Below are 22,525 nucleotides of genomic sequence, written 5' to 3'. Positions count from 1 at the left end.
TTCGAAGATATTATCATGACCAGCCACTGAAGCACAGATTTTGAAGTGTTCCGAATCCATTTCTTGTTTTGAGTTGCACAATGGGCAGTTAGGGGACTGATATATTCCAATTCTATGCAGGTGTTTGGCCAAACAATCATGGCTTGTTGCCAATCTAAATGCAGCTACAGACGATTAGCGTGGTAAATCGGGAATTAACTGTGGATTTTGATGCAGAGAGTTCCATTTTTTCCCTTGGGATTGAGTTATCAAATTTTGTTTGTTGAAGTCTAAGTATGTAGATTTAATAAATCTCTTCACAGAGTAATACGTAGATTTAGTAACAGGTCTGTAAGTAGCAGTGCTGCCCTTCTTTGCTAAAGCATCCGCATTCTCGTTTCCCAGGATTCCACAATGGGATGGTATCCATTGGAATACAATTCTTTTATTGAGTGATAATAATTGAGAGAGCATTTTAGTTATTTCTGCTGTTTGAGATGAAGGTATGTGTTTAGAGACGATTGATAGAATAGCTGCTTTGGAGTCTGACAATATAACTGCATTCCTAAATTTATTGATGTGGCATAGAAGATTCCTGAGGCATTCACTTATTGCAATGATTTCACCATCACAAGGCTTTGTAATCTAGCAATTCTATCCATCGAGAGAGAGAAAAGTTGGAATTTGTTGAAGGAAGCATCATCAGCGATCGACAGATTCGTTGCTAGAAAATCTCGACAGCTCCAGTTCACCTTATGAAGAAATTGTATAGATATGCCTTGCATGATTGTTTATCATAATTTTCCATGCTATTAAATATGACTTCCGTGAATGAGTTTCAAGAGAGTTGATGGCAGCGGCATTGTCAGGAGATGGGTCAGGTACCTTACTTTCTAAACCTTGCACATCTGGCCCACCCAAAATAATTAGTCTGGCTACGTCACTGCAGTCAATGTGATTGAGAGAGTACGGCGAAAAAGCTAGATGATTTTGTTAGACAGGAAGAATTTCCATGTATGAAATAGTTAACATCATTTCACATGTCTCTTAGTTAGTTTGATGGGAAGAAGGGGAAGGGAAAGGAGCCATAGTGATTCATATCAAATATATTGCTTGTCATGTACACATCAAAATAAAATCTTTCACTTTCCATATTTTACTGCTGCTAGCGTGTTGCACTACTACAATAAATGTTACAAATGTATAGAAATCAATTTTAGTTAGTGGTTCAGGTCTTCAAAAAAAGTAAAAAAGTGTTGCTCTCGTTTGTAGAACAAATAGCCTTCAAGAAATTAAAAGAAATCTTTTAGTGCTTATTTAGAATGAGGACATTTTTAATTCAATATGTACTTCAAAAATACAATAAATAGAAATCAGAAATTTAGTAATATAGTCACAGCAGGAACATTCAAACACATTTACATATTTTTCTTTTCATATTTGTAAAACCCTTCACCAGCTTTCATACCAACTTTTCCTTCTTCAACGAGTTTATTCAGCAATGGAATTGGATTAAATAATGAATTATTTGGAAACTTCTTGTGCCATCCTGCAACAAATTATCATAGTTTTTCTTTGTAAAATTATATGCGCAAAATATGACAATCGTAACATTTGTATAAAAAAAAAGAAACATTTTTATTATGACTTCATTGGATAAGAACTGAAATAATATTAAGTAACGTAAATGAATATATAAATAAATAAACAAATACAAATTTGAATGAGTAAATAAATAAATAAAAATAAATAAATGAATAAATAAAAATGTAAATAAATTAATAAATAAGTAAATACGTAAATAAAGAAAGAGACATACAAACAAATAAATAAATAATCAATTCGAAAATGTTAATATCAACGAAGACAACCATGATTTCAGTAACATTTTAACCAGATAGTTATATTACACTACCGGTATCTTATTTAGAGATACATACAATTTTTATTAGATTACAGTACATTATATATTATACCTAAGTAAGTCCACTCTCGACACCAAAATTTTGAGGTTTTCAATACCGCAAAGTACAACAACGATCTCTTGCCATATTAGTCTGTTTTTCTCTGACAGACATACGTCAATAGTGTTGAGTTATAAAAGTGCTTGCTTATACGAGACCTACAGTATATGTCAATGCCAATCACAGATACATATTTTCGTGGTTAGTACCGGTACTGCACTGGTGATGAAGAGAATCATGGAACAAATGTGGAATGATGGCATGGTAAACTCTACAAAAGCTGACCTACAGTCTTCACTGTCCATTTACTTACTTACTTACAAATGGCTTTTAGAGAACCTGGGGGTTCATTGCCTCCCCCAAATAAGCCCGCCATCTGTCCCTATTCTGAGCAAGATTAATCCAATCCCTACCACCATATCCCATCTCCATCAAATTTATTTTAATATTATCCTCCCATCTACGTCTCGGCCTCCTCAAAGCTCTTTTTCCCTCAGATCTCCCAACTAATAAATACTCTATTATACATTTCTGGATTCACCTATAGGTGCTATGCCCTACCCATCTCAAACATATGGATTTAATGTTCTGCATTGTCTTTCTCCAGTGTCCTGCAACTTCAGCCCTCTTAGCCCCAAATATTTTCCTAAGCACCTTATTCTCGAACACCCTTAACCTCTGTTCCTCTCTTCTGTGAGATTTCTAGACGTTTCACAACCATACAGAACAACTGGTTTTACATAACTGTTTTATAAATTTTAACTTTCAGTTTTTTGAATGCTGACTAGATGACAAAAGATTCTCAACCGAATAATACAGGCATTTCCTATATTTCTTCACTAGCTTCTTGTCTATGTGGATGACGTGAATATGTTAGGAGAAAATACACAAACGATTAGGGAAAACACGGAAATTTTACTTACAGCAAGTAGAGTGATCGGTTTGGAAGTAAATCCCGAAAAGACAAAGTATATGATTATGTCTTGTGACCAGAATATTGTACGAAATGGAAATATAAAAATTGGAGATTTATCCTTCGAAGAGGTGGAAAAATTCAAATATCTTGGAGCAACAGTAACAAATATAAATGACATTCGGGAGGAAATTAAACGCAGAATAAATATGGGAAATGCGTGTTATTATTCGGTTGAGAAGCTCTTATCATCCAGTCTGCTGTCCAAAAATCTGAAAGTTAGAATTTATAAAACAGTTATATTACCGGTTCCTCTGTATGGTTGTGAAACTTGGACTCTCACTCTGAGAGAGGAACATGGGTTCAGGGTGTTTGAGAATAAGGTGCTTAGGAAAATATTTGGGGCTAAGCGGGATGAAGTTACAGGAGAATGGAGAAAGTTACACAACACAGAACTGCACGCATTGTATTCTTCACCTGACATAATTAGGAACATTAAATCCAGACGTTTGAGATGGGCAGGGCATATAGCACGTATGGGCGAATCCAGAAATGCATATAGAGTGTTAGTTGGGAGACCGGAGGGAAAAAGACCTTTAGGGAGGCCGAGACGTAGATGGGAGGATAATATTAAAATGGATTTGCGGGAGGTGGGGTATGAGACTGGATTAATCTTGCACAGGATAGGGACCGCTGATGGGCTTATGTGAGGGTGGCAATGAACCTTCGGGTTCCTTAAAAGCCATTTGTAAGTAAGTAAGAAGTCCACTACCACTCAAATTACATTTAGACCCAAGAAGCTCTCTAATTGACAATATGAATGATTAGAGAGCTATAACTGATAATCGTTCCATGAACAGTAGTCAAAGACTAGTCTATTCTTTCGAGCAGAAATGTATTTTATATTTGCCTTATATTTTCAACATTTTACTGATCTATATCAAGCTGAGCACATATTTAAAGTAATGGTAAGAGATATAAAGGGAGATAATTACCATCAAGAATGTATTTGGGTGTGTCAATTCCTGAAAAATCAGCAAGTTCGAAAGGACCCATAGGATAACCAGCACCAAGTTTCATTGCAATGTCAATATCTCTGGCTGTTGCATCACCTGGCAACAAAGAAAAAAGTTTTTAGTTTTTTCGGATTTATATGGAGAAAAAAAATTATCATCATCATCATCATCATCATCATCATCAACAACAACAACAACAACATGAATTAGGCTCTGTCAGCTTGTTCCAATGATGTCTTAGTGGGGGTCAATCTTTTCCAAGGTCTTCTCATCTCTCTTCTTCTTCTGAGATTATTCAGATTTGTTAATAAGCTGCCATCCATCCTTAAGAGATGTTCTGTCCAATCTTGATGATAACGGTGTATTTTGTCTTTTATCCTTTGTGTCGTACGTCTATATTGTCCATTATAATGTATCATTTAACACAGGGAGAAAAACTGTCATGAATATCACATATCACATATGATGCCTTTTATGCCTGATTGCTTGTTGTGTCTTAGTGAAAATGTAATCCTGTTCTTGAGCTACAGCGATGTAGAATTTTAGTTCAGAAGTAATGTCAAAGGTCCCATGTCAAGATTAATGTCGGCAAATGTGGCATTAAAATTAAGAAACTTGTTGAAAATGTAATTTTTTTTCACGATTTCAAATATTAATTTATCAAAACAAATCCGACATTGTTGAATTTTTTTACCGATCTTTTAACTTGCAATACAAAATGAAATATAGGTAATAATAATTAATTAGGTATAATAATAATAACAATAATAATAATAATAATAATAATAATAATAATAATAATAATAATAATAATAATAATAATAATAATAATAAAAAAGGTATCCCTGTAACATGCCATGAAGGCACTTGGGGGGCATGGAGGTAGAGCCCCATGCTTTCCATGACCTCGGCACTAGAATGAGGTGGTGTGGTCGGCACCACGCTCTGACCGCATTTTACCCCCGGGAAAGACCCGGTACTCAATTTTATAGGAGGCTGAGTGAACCTCGGGGCCGTTCTGAAAGTTTGGCAACGAGAAAAAATCCTGTCACCACCTGGGATAATAATAATAATAATAATAATAATAATAATAATAGCAATAATAATAATAATAATAATAATAATAATAATAATAATAATAATACGCCCAATAATAGTAATAATAATTAATTTTATACTTACTTACTTACAAATGGCTTTTAAGGAACCCGAAGGTTCATTGCCGCCCTCACATAAGCCCGCCAGCGGTCCCTATCCTGTGCAAGATTAATCCAGTCTCTATCATCATACCCCACCTCCCTCAAATCCATTTTAATATTATCCTCCCATCTACGTCTCGGCCTCCCTAAAGGTCTTTTTCCCTCCGGTCTCCCAACTAATACTCTATATGCATTTCTGGATTCGCCCATACGTGCTACATGCCCTGCCCATCTCAAACGTCTGGATTTAATGTTCCTAATTATGTCAGGTGAAGAATACAATGCGTGCAGTTCTGTGTTGTGTAACTTTCTCCATTCTCCTGTAACTTCATCCCGCTTAGCCCCAAATATTTTCCTAAGCACCTTATTCTCAAACACCCTGGACCTATGTTCCTCTCTCAGAGTGAGAGTCCAAGTTTCACAACCATACAGAAGAACCGGTAATATAACTGTTTTATAAATTCTAACTTTCAGATTTTTGGACAGCAGACTGGATGATAAGAGCTTCTCAACCGAATAATAACACGCATTTCCCATATTTATTCTGCGTTTAATTTCCTCCCGAGTGTCATTTATATTTGTTACTGTTGCTCCAAGATATTTGAATTTTTCCACCTCTTCGAAGGATAAATCTCCAATTTTTATATTTCCATTTCGTACAATATTCTGGTCACGAGACATAATCATATACTTTGTCTTTTCGGGATTTACTTCCAAACCGATCGCTCTACTTGCTTCAAGTAAAATTTCCGTGTTTTCCCTAATCGTTTGTGTATTTTCTCCTAACATATTCACGTCATCCGCATAGACAAGAAGCTGATGTAACCCATGTATTGTGGGTCCCTATCACCACGGCATGGCGCGTCCTCAGGTTGCGGATAGAGGAGACGGCCTCCAGATATGGAGGGTAGCTGCGAATATATTGAATAAGCAGTCATGGACAGCCGATAAGGGGTGGTCCTCCAGCTTGGGGGTTGGGCGAAGGGCTAACAACCCATCACCGTAAAAAACAGCTTGTTACGTATCCCTATAATAATTAATTTTATAGACATGGTAAATCTCCGAGTTTGGCGATAGTTCAACCTGACAATCCTAAGTGGACAGCTCTGTATATTTGTAAATTCTAGGAGGATTGTAAATTCTAGGAGGAACTTCAATCCAGTCAGTTGTTCATTAATATTTTTCTATTTCCATAAGATTGTTTTTCCCTTTATTAACTCTCTCTTCAATTCAAAATAACTTCTGTTGCATGTTGTACATCGTTTACAACATATGAAAATGGCAGAAGAAATTAATTTAAACCAGAGATTTTTTTTAGTGTGCAGTCATACACAATTTGTGCAGTAATAAACCAATATTTGCAGTAATAAAACAAATTTTGTGCAGTAATAAAAGTTAAAGGACAAGAACAGATATCAAGTGAAAGCAATAGTCTTGTATTCATGAAAATTTGCATTTTATAAGTTACACACAGTTACAATAAACAGAAAAATACAAGTAATGTAAATAATTGTAGCATAATTGTGCAAAATTGATGTAAGAAATTAACTCGTAACAGCCAACAGTATCTTAGAATTTTGGTGCAGATTTGCGCAGTAATAAAAATTGCTTAAAAAAGCTCTGATTTATACGAGTAGGCCTATTCACTGCAAACATAATTATATCATATATCATTGATATTTACAATTATAATCTACTGAATACTATCTCTCTATAAGCAGTTCTTAATTTGTATTACAGCTGCTGGTAAGTCAAGCTCTTCGTATCTTTGTCCATTACTAACGTAACAGTCACCTATATGGTATGTGATCAGTTAATCAATTTACTTAGACCTAAACACGGTCTTGTATTACTTGTTTGCAAAAAATTATTATTGAAATTTGCCTTCAGCATAATGTCAGCCTAATGTTCTTTGCAAGAATATTTATAATATAATCAATAAGTAAACATTATTTTTCGTACCTCTTTCCAACATTCGAACAGCTTCAGCAAACATAGGAACCAACAATCTGTTTACAACAAATCCTGGAGTGTCTTTGCATGTAACTGTAGTCTTGCCAATTGCTTTCCCCCAGTTCATCATCTTCTCGTATGTATCGTCAGACGTTTCTGGGATGCGAATAACCTTAACAAATAAATTAATTAATTAATTAATCCGTGGTGCAACAGGCCATAGACAGCCAAGGCCAAGCTAGCACGATGATTCCCACTCCCAGCCATTATAGCTAGCTTTTGAAACCGGATTTCGCTACTCACTGTAGATTCCCAAATTCGTTACGATGCTGGGTGGACATCAGTTTAATACAGTGGTCGGAATTTCATGAGAGAATTTCTTCTCTCGTAAGGACTAGAATCAGCATTCATTCTATTTATTTTATTATTTGACAATCTGATTCATATTAGGATTTGCAAATTATACACAAAATAACAGAAAATACTTGCAGTGAATTCCTGCATATTGTAGTATAAGCGGAAATGAGAGACGGCGCTTATTCCGTCGGATCCCGGCCAACTAGTCACTCATATCGAGTGCACCTCAGCACATGTATGGACTTCGGTCCTGTGTTCATAGACATCTATGACGTAGTGCAGAGGGAGGCCACTAAAGGGAACCCCAGGGGTTGGACTTAATCTGAGACGATTCTAACCGGCGTCGGAGTTGTATCCGGTGTGGCTTAGTGGATAAAGCATCAGCATGTAGAGCTGAAAACCCGGGTTCAAATCCCGGCGCCGGAGAGAATTTTTCTCCGTTCCATTACTTTTTCATCGGAAATGAGAGAGCCGACATTCTATAGCAAAGAAAGGCACTAAAATTTAAAAAAAAAAAAAAACTATAATTTTTCATACTACCTACTCAAGAGAACAAGTTATTAAAAATAAAATTTAAAATAATTATAATGTCCAAATATTAAATAGTACAGAAAATTCTCATTGGAAAAATTTACTAGAAAGATCTTATTTAATATCTACCACATAAATCTGCTGTGGCCATGTTCAGATTCTTTACAGGTCATGACTATCTGGTTAAACATTTACATAGAACTGGAATTCTGTCTACTCCAAATTGTGTATTATGTTCTCAAGAAGAAGAAATGGATATGGATCATTTAACACATTGTGAAGCACTTCAACAAAATAAAAGTCTTACATCTAATTACTGAGAAGCAAGAGAGAAAATAACCCGATTGTTAAATCAAGAGATACCTACCTACCTACAATACATATAGAGACATTATTATGACATGAGGAGAGAAAATGGCGGGTTACTGGTGGCCCACTCCCTGCGTGGTCTGCAATGCGTGGGCTGTTAGAGGTGCAGTGTAGGATCCTCAGTCGCCATATGGCATTCGCTGTAGTCACAAGTCGTGTTACAAAAGTCTTGATTCTTCAAGTGCACAAAGTTAGTGATTATTGTGTATTTAGGTAATGCCTACCAACAAATTCTCATTGCGTGAACATGTGTATATGTGCAATGCATATATAAAAGGCAGAAGGTCATGTGCTAAAACAAGACACAATCATTTGTGGGCTCCATGAAGCCCAGATCTAACACCCTGTGATTTTTATATATGGGGAATGCTAAAAGGTAGTTTATAGGAAAAATCCCCATCCTACAGATGAACTAAAAGACTATATACGAGAAGAAATTGAGGCTATCAATGATGTGGAACTTCAAAGTGTTGTTCATTCGTTTAAAATGAGGGCCATTTTCAGCAACGACTGTGAGCATGGTAAGTCCAAATTATTGAACATTTATTGTTAATACTGTTTTGTATTGTAGAAGTGCCGGAGAAATGGTTACGTGCTTGCTGGAAACCACGCTAGCAGTGGGCCAGGAGTCACCCGCCATTTTCTTGCCTCACGTCATAAAAATGTCTCTGTACTTTGTGAATACATGGATTCAGTGTAAATGTTCCGTAATAACATAAATTTCCTATAATACGCAAAATAAATTATAAAATTATACCGTGCTTAGTAAATTAGCAATTTCCAAACAAAATTATTTTTAAAAAATCAACAAAGAACAATTATAATATATATTGATGTACAATTCATTGTTGTTTTATATGGAAGTAATTCCATATACACTACAGGTCAAAAATTTTCTATTATCTATCACAACTATGGATTTGTGGTTAAAACAGGGATTTCGTTTTGAATATTCCATCATATCATAATGCTAGAGAGAGAAAATATTTATTTTGTTGGTCTATTTAGTTTTCCCGATGTGTTTGTACATTGAAATAAAGTATATAGTTCTTTTCATAGCTGACTGAAAACTTTTGACTGGTAGTGTAAATGGTTTCTGAAAATTGCCACAGGGTATGTAACAATCGTTACAACTCTTGGATCCTGCAGTTCTTTTCCTGTTTTGTATTTATTCCTCCAAAACATGATGCTAGTCTAATACATAATGCTTTACACCACGAGGCTACAGTGCAGGAGTTATCAAACAAATACGAGTATTATGGTAACATTATCTAAAATTGTGGCAATTATTTCTTAAATAACATTTTTTTTTAATAGCTGCTTATTTAAAATCTATTCTTTTAAAACATTCAGTAAATGTGATGAAATGTAAGTCACATGAAAATAAGAGCTAAAACGTAACTCTTCTATTACTGAAAGCGAAATATTAAGTCTAAGATATGGTGGTGACGTAGTCGATGTGTTTAGTTTACTGTAAGACGAGATTTTTCTTTGCTGTTGGTAATTTGTAAGTTAAATAACATAACAAATGTTATGTATAACTTTAAACAGTAAGTTGTAAAATAAACCAAGCTGTGACCTTCGTGCTTTTCCTTTTCTTAACAAATCCAGCTACTATTGCACGCGAAACGCGCACCACATCATCACAACCACTACCATCCCTTTATCTGCTCTGTTAGTTCTCGCTGTGCCACCTTTTAAGTCGGGATATTTTCACATTGCCTTTCTAGCAATCATTTACATCTCTCTCTCGCTCTTCTAGATCTAGATTTAGAATGAGTAGACATTGTAAGCAAGATTAAAATACCAGATGAGTAGGCCTAGTATATTACCTCCAGCAGCTTCATGACTGGAACAGGACTGAAGAAATGTAGTCCACCAAATCTATCCTTTCTTTTTGTGAGAGAAGCAATCTCTCCTATTGATAAAGATGAAGTGTTAGAAGCAAAAATGGTGTGATCTGGTGCTACCTGAAAATAATATTTAACACAATTTTTTTCAATAACATAATTTAATTTTTTGTTTTCATTTTCAGACTAATTTTTAAGCTTTTTTTTACAAATCAAACTGTAATTCAGTCCCACAAACGATATGCCATGTTAGTAAACCCATTACCATTATGATTTTCAAGCCCCAAAAGTAGCATTAATGCATTAATATATTTCACCAATCAAATTACATTATTACGTTTACTGAATAAAATTACGTTGTATATTATACAGAGTGTCTCCAACCTTTAGAGTCAAAATTTTACAGATGGTAAAGGACTCTAAACTGAACATTTTGACATAAGGAACTGGTAGTCGGAAATGCATATTTCAGGAGCTGTAAGGTTTTGATGCAAGCTGCTTTAATTTTGTATACACATAAACAACTTACATCTCATAGCGACTCTTCACATACAGGATTTTGTCTACAATACATTTCACATACTGTCTATTAACACACTGTCATTCAGTATACGACCAATTCACTTACTGACATTTGGCATACTCCGTTTCGCATACATATTTTTAAATACCGGCACACAAATTCACCTACATATATTTCATACACCATTTATATCTATTTGTAGCCATTTCCGTGGTGATATACGTATTTCATATACCATTTTCATATCTATTTGTTGCCGTTTCCGTGGTAATGGAGTTAGGCATTATTAATGCGCATCATATTGTATTCCCACATGCTACAATGAGATTACGTTTTTTTTCCATCTGGGCCAAGCAATGTATAGGAAAGTTCAAGTAGAAGAACTACAACCTGATTATACCAATGAAAACAATCGCGACGTGAAGGATGTAATGCATCAAATGCTTTGTTTAGTATTTGTTCCGAAGAAAAATGTACGTACTTTTGAAGAATCGTATGCGACAATTCTAAATCGTTACTTAGGTTTGGGAGATTATTTCGCCAATTTTTGCAGTCACGGTATGCCAGCTCGAAGATAAGAATGGCGATTGATAACCAGCAGTCATTCGTGGTGGAATCAGTATGACTCAGTGCTTCGCAATGAACCAAGGATTAACAACCTAACTGAAGCCTGGCACAATCGCTTTCAGTTGCTTGTAGGACAAGCGCACCCATCACTCTATTCACTCATACGAGAAATTATTAAGGAGCAAGAGGACACTGAAACGATGATGAGAGAATTGGATGCAGGAAGGAGAATCCGTCCGCAACTTCGAAAGAAGTGTGCTACACTCAACCGTAGGGTGCAAAATATAGATTTAGATCAGATTAGATTTATTTATTTAACCTGGTAGAGAGAAGGCCGTCAGGCCTTCTCTGCCCCTCTACCAGGGGATTACAACTATAACATGAACAATAAGATTACAATTAATATTAAATTTACAATTACAATTACAATAAAAATTAAAGTACAACAAGAATACCTGATTAATGAAAGCTAGACATTTTATCATAGAAGTTAAGAACAAAGAATATTTTTGTATTTACTAAATTACAAATTAAACCTACAATAACAAAATTCTATAGTGATGAAATTACCGGATATTGAGATATTTTGTGGTAGATTAAAAGAACTATTTACAAGAAACCATGTCTGAACGAGTCTCAATTACTGACCAAGTGCCTAGTAAGTTTGCGTTTGAATTGAATTTTATTTCGACAGTCCCTGATGCTAGCAGGTAACAAATTCCAGAGTCTTGGCAGGGCTATTGTGAAAGAGGATGAGTATGAGGAGGTGCGATGGGATGGTATTGTTAGTATTGTTTCATGGCGAGAGCGTGTGTTCAGATTGTGGTGGGAAGAAAGGTAAGTGAAGCGAGACGACAGGTACGAAGGAATAGAAGAGTTCAAGATTTCGAAGAGAAAGAGAAGTGAATGTAAATTTCTTTTCTTATCTAGTTTAAGCCAACCTATTGCTTCCAGGGATGGGTAATATGATCATATTTACGAACATTGCTTACAAAACGTACACACAAATTATGAGCACGTTGAAGTTTCATTTTGTTGTCGCTGGAAAGGTCAGTCAGTAAAATGTCAGCATAGTCAAAATGGGGAAATACAAGGGTCTGCACAAGGGACTTTTTTAAGCAAGAGGGAAGATGAACATTTATCCTTTTTAGCACATGAATAATAGAATATACTTTTCTGCAGGTTTCTGTGATTTGCATGTCCCAGTTGAGATTATTATCCATGTGAATGCCAAGATTTTTTACCGAAGAACTGAAAGGGATATGCACTGTACTTACTTTAACGGGGGAAATGTCGAGGTGCTTTACAGCGTCGGTTTGCCGTTTGTGTCCTAATATGATTGCTTGTGTCTTTCCAGGATTGATATTAAGATGGAATTTCTTTGTCCATGTCACAATCGAGTCAATGTCTTTGTTCAATTTATCTATAGCGTCATTTATTCGATCTAAGCAGGAAGAGATGTAGCATTGAAGGTCGTCAGCATACAAGTGATAGTTACAATGCCTTACATGAGATGTAATATCACTGACATATATCGTGAACAACAATGGTCCGAGTACCGAACCCTGTGGTATACCTGATGTTATGTTAAACCAGGAAGAGCTTCGATTCCCGGATACAACACATTGTTGTCTTTCCCGTAAGTAGGATTCGAACCAACTCACAGCAGTCTCTGACAAATGCAGATTTCTCAATTTATGGGTGAGCAGGTCGAAATTTACAGAGTTGAAAGCTTTGCTAAGGTCAAGAATATAGTGAGGACATACCAAGAGTACAAAAATGGCAACCGAGTATTACCGGTACAATATCTAATGTCTTTGAGTTACAACTTCACTTTATAGATTTTTAGAACACAGAGAATGAAATCAAACGCAGAATAGGACTGGCATGGAACAAATTTTGGTCGCTCAAATTCCTACTCATGGACAAACGGCAAAAAGCAAGTACGAAAGCTGAAATCCTAGACAAATGTGTCATGCCGACATTAATCTATGGCTGTCAAACGTGGTCCTTGGAAAAAAAAAAAAAAAAAAAAAAAAAAACCAGCTACAGGTTTGTCAAAGGAGAATGGAAAGGAAGATCCTAAATGTTTCACTAAGAGACAGACTCAGAAACGAGGAAATAAGGACAAAAATGCGCGATGTGGTAGAAAGGGCAGAAAACCTAAAATGGAAATGGGGTGGCCACGTAGCACGTATGGATCACCAGAAATGGACGAATCGCATCACAATGTGGGACCCGAGAGAAGGACGATGGCACGTGGGACGACAAAAAACCAGATGGGCGGACTACTTCAGAACAAGAGCAGGAAGTCAATGGTCGAGAGTGGCACGAGACAGAGAAGTATGGAGGCAGCTGGCACCAAACATGAATCAGCAAGCACCAGATAGGACAGAAAGTCAACGACAGTGAGTGTAATTCGTGTGAAGTGATGTGAGGAAGTGTGGGAGATGAGTATGGTAGAAATGATCGAAGAGGGAAGTCAGGAACAGTGAAACGAAGAAATATCAGTAATATGACCAAGCTCCCAAGGACTCACTCACCTTAGGAGTCTGCTTATGAGCAATTCCCTGTGACAAGGCCCTTGCCCTTACGGGATGTATACGGACTAAATTTATTATTATTATTATTATTATTATTATTATTATTATTATTATTATTATTATTATTATTATTATTATTTATAGATTTGAATAAATGTATTTGGGTTAGAAATTCAATGTTTTTAATCATTAATAAAACATGTAAATTACTCCACAGTATATGTGAAATGTGTAGTATGTTAATAATTGACATTATGTGAAAAATGTAGTATGTGAAATATCTAGTATGTCAAATGACGTATTCGAAATGCACAGTATGTGAAATGTCGTATGTGAAGTGTCTTGTTACGGTTCATTCAAAATGGTGATCACCAACCTTGATACATCCAGAACAACAATATATGACTTTTGCTTCACTCTCTTAAATTATCCCTGAAGTCTGTTGTACAATGAGGCAGACAGGTAAGAATCTGTTGCCTAGGTGATCATAGATATGAAGTGGGCAGTGTTACAATCACATTCTCTTGCAAACAATAAGATATTTAATATTTTATTTCCAAAACAACATACACTTCATAGCAAGAACTTAGAGCTCAGAGCAGTTATTGAAAGTGGCGAACACCTGTCTCAATACATGCATTACAATGATGCATGAAATTTTGTAAGCAATAACAAATAACAAATATCACCATGGAAGCGTCAGGCAGTTGTTTGTTATGATTATGAAAATTAAAGCAGCTTACAGAAACGTCCCTCACATACACTTTCAAGATCTCATGAAGTACGAAATATCCAATATCGATCACTGGTTTCTTATGTCAAAATACTCAGTTTAGAGTCTTCTATCAGCTGTATAATTATGGTCCTAAATGTTGGAGACACCCTGTATATGGGACAGTAAAATAAGGTATCCTGGTAATCATAACCTTAACTCTTATACATATTGAATTGTTACAAATGTTATATAGTACATACTGAATCCAGATTACTAAACAACTTCTGCTTCAATTCAAGGTTCTCAGTAACAGCTTCGACCACAAGATCTGCAGTCTTGACAGCTTCTTTCATATCAAGTGATGTCTTTATTCGTCCTATTACATCTGACACAAATTTTTCTCCATCGGCAGGTTTATCCTATGAAATAAAATTTGCAATATCAATTCAATGTACTACAGTACCGGTAGCTAAAATATAAGATGTTGAAAAGAAAGAACAATTGAATAGTTAACCAGAATAAGGTTATAACTTATAACCATAGGTGGAGTTACAGGGAGGCAGGTCGAAGTGATATAGGTTAATGGCACATTCTAGCATTAGGTATGCCTATGAAGAAAACATAATTCTGAGGAGCTATAATAAGTTTATTTGCAAATTAATGTATTAAGATATATCGATTCTTAGGATAAAAATTCACAGTTTTTCCTCAATGTCTTTCAAACTTTGGTGACATGATTTATATAATTCAAACTTGAAAATCGAATTTAGAGACTCAAAGAAATTTTTTTTTTTTTTACAAAAATGTATAAAACTTTGGATCGACTTAACTTCATTAGAAATTGACCTAGAGTAAAATTTCTTTCGCCAAATGGAGAATGTTACATATTAAAAGTATTTATTTCTCTAGAACCATTAAAAAGATATGCCACATTAAGTTATATAAGAACTTTAGAAAATATATATATATATATATATATATATATATATATATATATATATATATATATATTTGTATATTTTGGGATAAAATAATTATAATCAATTGAAAACAATAATTTTGGTTTACAATATAGTCACATGTTTAAGCTTTAATTTGGTACCTCAAGGAAGTCTTTTGCCCAATTGGAAATCTACTTTTTGTCCGTCGGAAGGATAATAAATGTCGGAAAATGTGAAATAGAATGAAACAGACACTGAAGATGGCATAAGGCCGTAAGGTATAGAAAGCATAGTGTGCTTATATTATAAATAAATACTGTACCCAAATAATTATGAAATTATTGAGATAATGGGTACAAGTTATATACCTATTTGTGTAAACAGAAGAAATGGGCTTCCAGATGAGGCAAAAACATTATTCACCAAAATTTTGAAGAAATCTGACATTTCTGAAGTCGTTGTATATCTTAATATACCTTAGTATACAATTCCTGCTTAAAGAAAATAATGAAGTTCAACTGCATTTTGTTCAGTACACAATATATTTATTTTCTTGTATCAATATATTCAAAAGTGGTGGAAACGGTTTCTTCCTTAACAAAGTGCGAAGTATATAATTCCTTTTATACTTACTTTGAATATTTTTTTTGCCACTCTTTGAACGCTTATTTTTACTTCATTTTCAGCTTTCTTAAGAGCCCCATCATTCACATCAACAATAACAGCATGATTTCCAGCTTGGGCTGCAACCTATTACAGATATAATCAGAATTAAACAATGCTCTGATTAGCACTTCATTTCTGTATTTCTGTAAAATTCTCGTAATATGGAGCACAGCAATTATCATTATATTATACAGTCCTGTCATAAGCCACCGTTACTATAGATATGGCCAACAATAAATATAACAAAATACAACAAACAAATACGTATAGGTAGTAATATCTATTAAAGCACATTAACACTTCCTGGCTGTAGAAATTCGTTTAAAAGAATAATAAGAATACAGTCATTCGTGTATTGCCTTCTAGAAATTTAAAAAACTAACATTGGAAGACTCCTGTTAAATAAGACGATGGCAATCGAGTTGTATCAGTTTTTTAGATTTTGACAATCTGACATTGGGTTCCACAAGATGATAGTTTTCCCCTTTAGGGCAACTTAAACTCGTGACCAAAACTTAGTACGAAATGGAAATATAAAAATTGGAAATTTATCTTTTGAAAAGATGGAAAAATTCAAATACCTTAGAGCAATAGTAACAAATAAATGACACTCAAAAGGAAATTAAACGCAGAATAAATAGATGGTGTTCGGGTAAAGGGGGTGTAGTTATTTTTTGTGCAAATGGAGCTTTGTTCTTCAAAGAACTACACAAGTTAAATTCTACAAGTAGGTGTGCAAAATACATAAGAGTACTTGCATTTGATGTGCTTTATTTATGTAGAAAATAATTTGCAATAAGGGCCCGATGTTATTAATGGTATTCATTGCATAGTTAAAGTACTCGTAATTCAGTTTTGTAGAAATATCTTTTTCTTGTTCATAGCTCAAATGATAACCCAAATATTTAAAACATGAGACCTGTTCTACAGGTTTACTATAATGGCATATTTTTCTGCAGAGATTATGTTTTCCGATGAATCTCATTACTTTAATTTTAGGCTATTAATTGAACTTTCCATCCCGTATTTCTCAAAAATGTTATGGTTACCATTGGTATTAAATGGAGAAAAATTCGCTCAGGCACTGGGAATCGAAACCAGGTCTTCAGTTCTATGCACCAAGTGCTCTAACCACTGAGCTATGCCAAGGCTCAATCAACAGCACTGGATCGAATCTTTCTCCTTTGGTATTTTACCTCTGTGTGTGTTAACATAATATGTAGAACATGGAGTAGACACAGAAGGAAAATACCAAAGGAGAAAGATTCGATCCAGTGCTGTGGATTGAGCCTCGGTGTAGCTCAGCCGTTAGAGCACCCAGTGCGTAGAACTGAGGACCCGGGTTCGATTCCCGGCACTGGAGCGAATCTTTCTCCATTTAACAATAATAATATATTGCTAGAATTACTACACTTATTACATTGTATTTATAATCACTAAATCACACCACACCAACCAACTACAACACTTATACAACAGACATCAGAGAATCACATAATTAACCAAACAATAATTACATGGCACATGTTTTTGTGCAAACTGTCAGGTGTATTTTGACGTTAAAGGGTTAGAAATCTGTAGAAAATGCGCCATCTGCCTTGCTGTTTCACAGACATGTTTCGTGTTTCACAACATACTGTATCTGTTAGATGGCTCAGGTGTTCAGATTATAACTAGATTATAATCACTATTTCATTACAATGGCATAATATATTTTAGTGGTCATATAAATTTCAAGGTTAGTTAGAGGCTAAAGATAATGTTTAAAAAATTTGAAAAAAAAAAAATTGTGGTTCACGGTTACCACCAAAGGCAAGTTTTGAGGCATCTTACTATTCAAAATTTTGATTCTGATTTTTTCACTCCATCCTAATACGCATGTGAAGTATGTTTCTCTTTGAAGATAAGTTTTATACACAGGACACAGGAAGTGTCACTAGACAAATTCAAAGTAAAAGTGAAAACGTGGCTTCTTAGAAATCTGTTCTATTCATTGCAAGAATATTTTGAATTAGAAAATCAACATCTACAGATTTTTTTAGGTTTCTTTCTCTAATTTTTATTATTATTTTTGTAATATATGAGGAGTTTCTCATAAATTGTTTACAAGTTAATTTTTGTCTTACTGTATGTAAACAGAGAGTATCAAGTATTATTTGGGATCAGTGTGTTCTGATTTTCATCTAGATTGTATAGGTTTATTTTTTATTATCTTGACTCTCGATTGTAAACTCTAAGTATTTGGGATTAGTTTGTTTTATCTTTAGTGGTATTATGTAATATAATATTTTAGATTTTAGTACCGGTATACCTACGATCATTTTACATTTGTATAGCTTTTGCTTTAACAACAGCTAATAAATACTATATTATGTGTCACCAGATAATAATTATCATTATGTTACCTCTGGACTAACACAGCAGGGAGATTAAAACTATATTAAAAATGCAGTAGCAACAGCAGTACCGGTAGTAGTATCTATAATTCTCAGACATTTGGATATTCCACATTCACATTCTTGCTTCCCAATACAATGATTGTTCTCATATTAAGTTCCTATATACATTCATATCAAAAAATATAGTACCTACTTAAAAATATTACTAACATGAATGTCCCCAAAATCCTTTGACATACAATTGGAAGGCATCTTTGACAGAAAGATATGAAAACCAGCAGCTTATAAATTTACCACTCATCATAAATCATCTCTCAGTTTGAAAATATTTTGAAGGAAACTTCTTCTGAACCAGCAAGGTAGGGAGATAAAAATATGCACAACTGGTCCAAGCGTTACAAAAGTTCCAAATCTGAAGGCAGTGAAACATGGGGTCCAAACTTCTATAATAGCACAGGAATATTTCGAACCTACGACTGCGAAGATATGTGCCAGTAGCACATGTTGTAACGATGATAACTGAATTACTTTAAAGCATAAACAGTGAGTACAGTGAATTTTAAAAGATTTAAAAGTGAGTTAATTGTCTTAAAATTCCACCTATTTCTCAACATTGGTACAATTTAATTTTTAGATCACGAAGTTCAGGAGCTCTAATGGTTTTAAGCCGAAGGGATTAATCCAAATGGACACGTAAATTCTCTCGATTTATTATCATAAAATGCTTCTTTCAGTTTATTGAGCAATAAAACTATTCTCATCTCACGAATAGTGGACTTTTTTTAACATTTTCCTAAACTAACAAAACAGATGCTAGAACAGATGTGAATGTCGATGAGAATTGTCTTGTGATTATTAAGTTCAAAAACATACAGCTCACCTTAATGTAGTAGACTCTATTTTCGTATGCCAGTACACCTTTAAGTATCTACATAAACTACCTACCTGCCCTTCTTTCCTGTACACTTCAATTCACATCGTAGAATACAGTTCGCAGACTGTTTTACATAGAGTAAACCTGGCTTTGTATAATAATTTCATTGCAATAATTTGTATGTAGCTCTAATCCAAATAAACTTATTCTTTGTACTATGCGCAGATAATCTATACTAATAATAAATCTATAGCCGAAATTTTTTGGTAATTGTCGATTTTCCAGAAATAATTGGTCCTAACATATATAATTAACCACCCTGAAACCAAAAATAGCTTTTTTGAAATTTTTGTTTGTATGTCTGTCTGTCTGTCTGTCTATCTGTCTGTCTGTATGTTTGTTACCTTTTCACGCGATAATGGCTGAACGGATTTCGATGAAAATTGGAATATAAATTAAGTTCGTTGTAACTTAGATTTTAGGCTATATGACATTCAAAATACATTATTTAAAAGGGCGTTTTAAGGGGGCCTGAATTAAATAAATCAAAATATCTTGCTTATTATTGATTTTTGTGAAAAATGTTACATAACAAAAGTTTCTTTAAAAATAATTTGCGATAAGTTTTATTCCTTGAAAAATGTTGATAGGACTGATATTTAATGATAATATAATATAATATAATATAATATAATATAATATAATATAATATAATATAATATAATATAATATAATACAATATAATATAATATAATATAATATTATATAATATAATTTAAGTTATTTGAAGGGTTCAGAACCATAGTGGCCAAGCGCCATTTATTGAATACGTAGAAAACAAGGGTTAAAATTAAGTTATTACCATAATTCAATGGGAACCTATAACAAGTAAAATAAAATATACACATTAAATCTAAATGATGTCAATCTTCACTAAGCTATGGTTGCATGTAATAAAAATTAAGAAACATGCTAAAGGAATTGTCATTGCATCAAATGAGTGTCTCTGGACCAAAATGATCGCATTTTAATTATTTGGATGCAATTTAAATTAAGTAACAAATGAAACGATTTATCCTTCTATCAAACACGAATGTTCCCTGGATCAAATGTCCTATTTTAATTATGTAATTACTTTATATTTATTTCTAATGGGTGCAGCGGAGCGCACGGGTACGGCTAGTAAATGTAATAAAAGAAGGTTCAAATAATGTAATTACAAAATTTATTAACACTCGACTTACCTGAGCAATCCCGGATCCCATAAGACCACCTCCAATTATTGTTACTTGATTTATTGCATTTGACAAAACTGAATGAGACACTGAAAAATGTCTACTGAAAACTAAAAACGGCAATGACATTTTCTAAATTTTTTACGAAAATCAAAGGGAAAATTCAATTTACTTCCAACCTGCCTCTTTCCACTGAGTCACACCCACTAACACAACTCCCATATATAAATACCAGTTATCAGTAAAAACAAGACAAGACACAACATCTTTGACCTTTGGAACATGTCATAATGCAATGACTTGTACAATTGTTTATGTTATCTGTAGACAGCACATCCATTAAGTAATTCTTACTGGGTATATCATTCACAGTCATATTTTTAGTTATCGCATATTATAATAAATATCTTTTTTTGTACATCAGCATTATAAACATTCTTTACCATTAGTGAAAATCTACATTATCGTTCTAGTGTCGTAAAAATATTACCATGCCACGTTAGCCATGACCATGCCAACTAAAAGTCATGACTTCTATTAAGAAGGCATAACTTGTATCATAAAGTTAACATTATGAAATGATTTGCTATCATAGCAACCTCTTTCTTCATAGACCATGATATCAAATTACCTATCATTACAAATCTGATGTTATTTCTTTATTAATTGTTTTATAATGCTGTCGTACAAAAAACTGCATATGAAACACATTTATAATGTTATAAAATTTATCAACTACTGTTCAACGAAATCTGTGGAAAATATCCAAATTATCTTCATATTTATACAGATGGTTCCAAAACTGAAGACGGCACTGCATGTGCAATAGTTTATCCTACTCACATCATGCTGCATACATTACCAACATTTTATACAGTTTACTCTTCTGAACTATATGCAATTAAAAAGGCCTTTGAGAATGTACTAAAACATCCTGATAGCGATCGGTATCTGCTCTTTACAGATTTTCAATCTGCTATAAAAGCCCTACATAACTCATCCTCTAAATCTCCAATGATCAACGAAATTCAACATTATTACACCGAGATCTACAATCAATTAAAGCAAATTATCGTAATCTGGATTCCTTCCCATCAAGGTCTGCATGGAAATGAACAGGCTGATATGGCAGCAAAAGAAGCAACCCGACTTCCTATACAGGATATGGACATTGACACTTGGAATAATGATATAGCCACTCACCTTAAAACAAAGTCAAATGATCTATGGTACTCCAATTGGCTTCAAACATCTACTAGCAAACTCAGGGAAATTAGAACTGCTTCCAGTTTATCCTACCCAACTAAACATCTACCACACAGGAATCAAGTTTTCATCAACCGACTACGTATTGGACATACCAAGCTCACACATGGTTATTTATTAAAGAAACCTCCTCCAGTTTGTAACACTTGCAGTGAAACTCTTTCTGTGAAGCACATCATCCAGGACTGTCCTCAATACACTCAGTTACGACAACAACTAAAAATCCCCAACGATATAGCAAGATCTCTTGGTGAACCTTCTCACTGCAATATTGTCATACAGTTTTTCAAGTTGACTGGGTTGTTTGATAAAATTGTGTAATGTCTATTATAACTTGCTAAATGTTATGTTATTGTTAAAATTAATTCGTGTCGCGATATGACTTCTGTTATAAGTTAAAGCGACAATAAATAAATAAATTAAAAAAAAAAATGTTATAAAGACCGAGCGAGTTGGCTCAGGCAGTAGCAATTGAGACTCGCATTCGGGAAGTCTCAGGTTCAAACCCTGTGGCCGACCAATCTGATTGGAGTTTTTCATGACTTCCCTCAGTCACAAAGGCAAATGCCGGATTGAAAATTTACATGCCATGATTCATCACCACCTCAATCACCAAATCATAAACATTAATCAAAATCAATAATCAGTTACATCAACACAAAGCT

General features: G+C 34.2%; 1 protein-coding gene and 1 non-coding gene across 2 annotated transcripts; one reads left to right on the top strand and one right to left on the bottom strand.

The window, feature by feature from the left end:
• Nucleotides 1-1,112: 1,112 nt before the first annotated feature.
• LOC138700270 (probable 3-hydroxyacyl-CoA dehydrogenase B0272.3) lies at nt 1,113-20,821 on the bottom strand. The gene is made up of 7 exons (XM_069826772.1): nt 20,604-20,821; nt 16,054-16,170; nt 14,740-14,898; nt 10,114-10,251; nt 7,034-7,196; nt 3,852-3,968; nt 1,113-1,528 (listed from the first exon to the last, which is right to left on the bottom strand). Exons 1-7 carry the CDS (start codon nt 20,721-20,723, stop codon nt 1,398-1,400), a joined length of 945 nt encoding a protein of 314 aa, XP_069682873.1. The 5' UTR covers nt 20,724-20,821; the 3' UTR covers nt 1,113-1,397.
• On the top strand, nt 7,736-7,807 carry TRNAY-GUA (transfer RNA tyrosine (anticodon GUA)). Its single transcript has one exon. It is a non-coding gene; the product is annotated as a tRNA-Tyr (tRNA).
• Nucleotides 20,822-22,525: the final 1,704 nt, after the last annotated feature.

This window comes from Periplaneta americana, chromosome 5, assembly GCF_040183065.1.
Source record: "Periplaneta americana isolate PAMFEO1 chromosome 5, P.americana_PAMFEO1_priV1, whole genome shotgun sequence".
Taxonomy (NCBI): Eukaryota; Metazoa; Arthropoda; class Insecta; order Blattodea; family Blattidae; genus Periplaneta; species Periplaneta americana.
The sequence above is the reverse complement of the archived record's forward strand: the minus strand, read 5'-3'. Positions and strand labels throughout refer to the sequence as shown.

What these genes read in the sequence shown, in the direction of transcription:
- LOC138700270 (XM_069826772.1), bottom strand. Translation starts at nt 20,723, where the DNA reads ATGTCATTGCCGTTTTTAGTTTTCAGTAGACATTTTTCAGTGTCTCAT. An exon ending in TGTTTAGTAATCTGGATTCA is followed by an intron (nt 10,252 to 14,739) that starts GTATGTACTATA and finishes TATTATTTTCAG; the next exon opens with GTAGCACCAGATCACACCAT. An exon ending in ACCCAAATACATTCTTGATG is followed by an intron (nt 1,529 to 3,851) that starts GTAATTATCTCC and finishes AATTTGTTGCAG; the next exon opens with GATGGCACAAGAAGTTTCCA.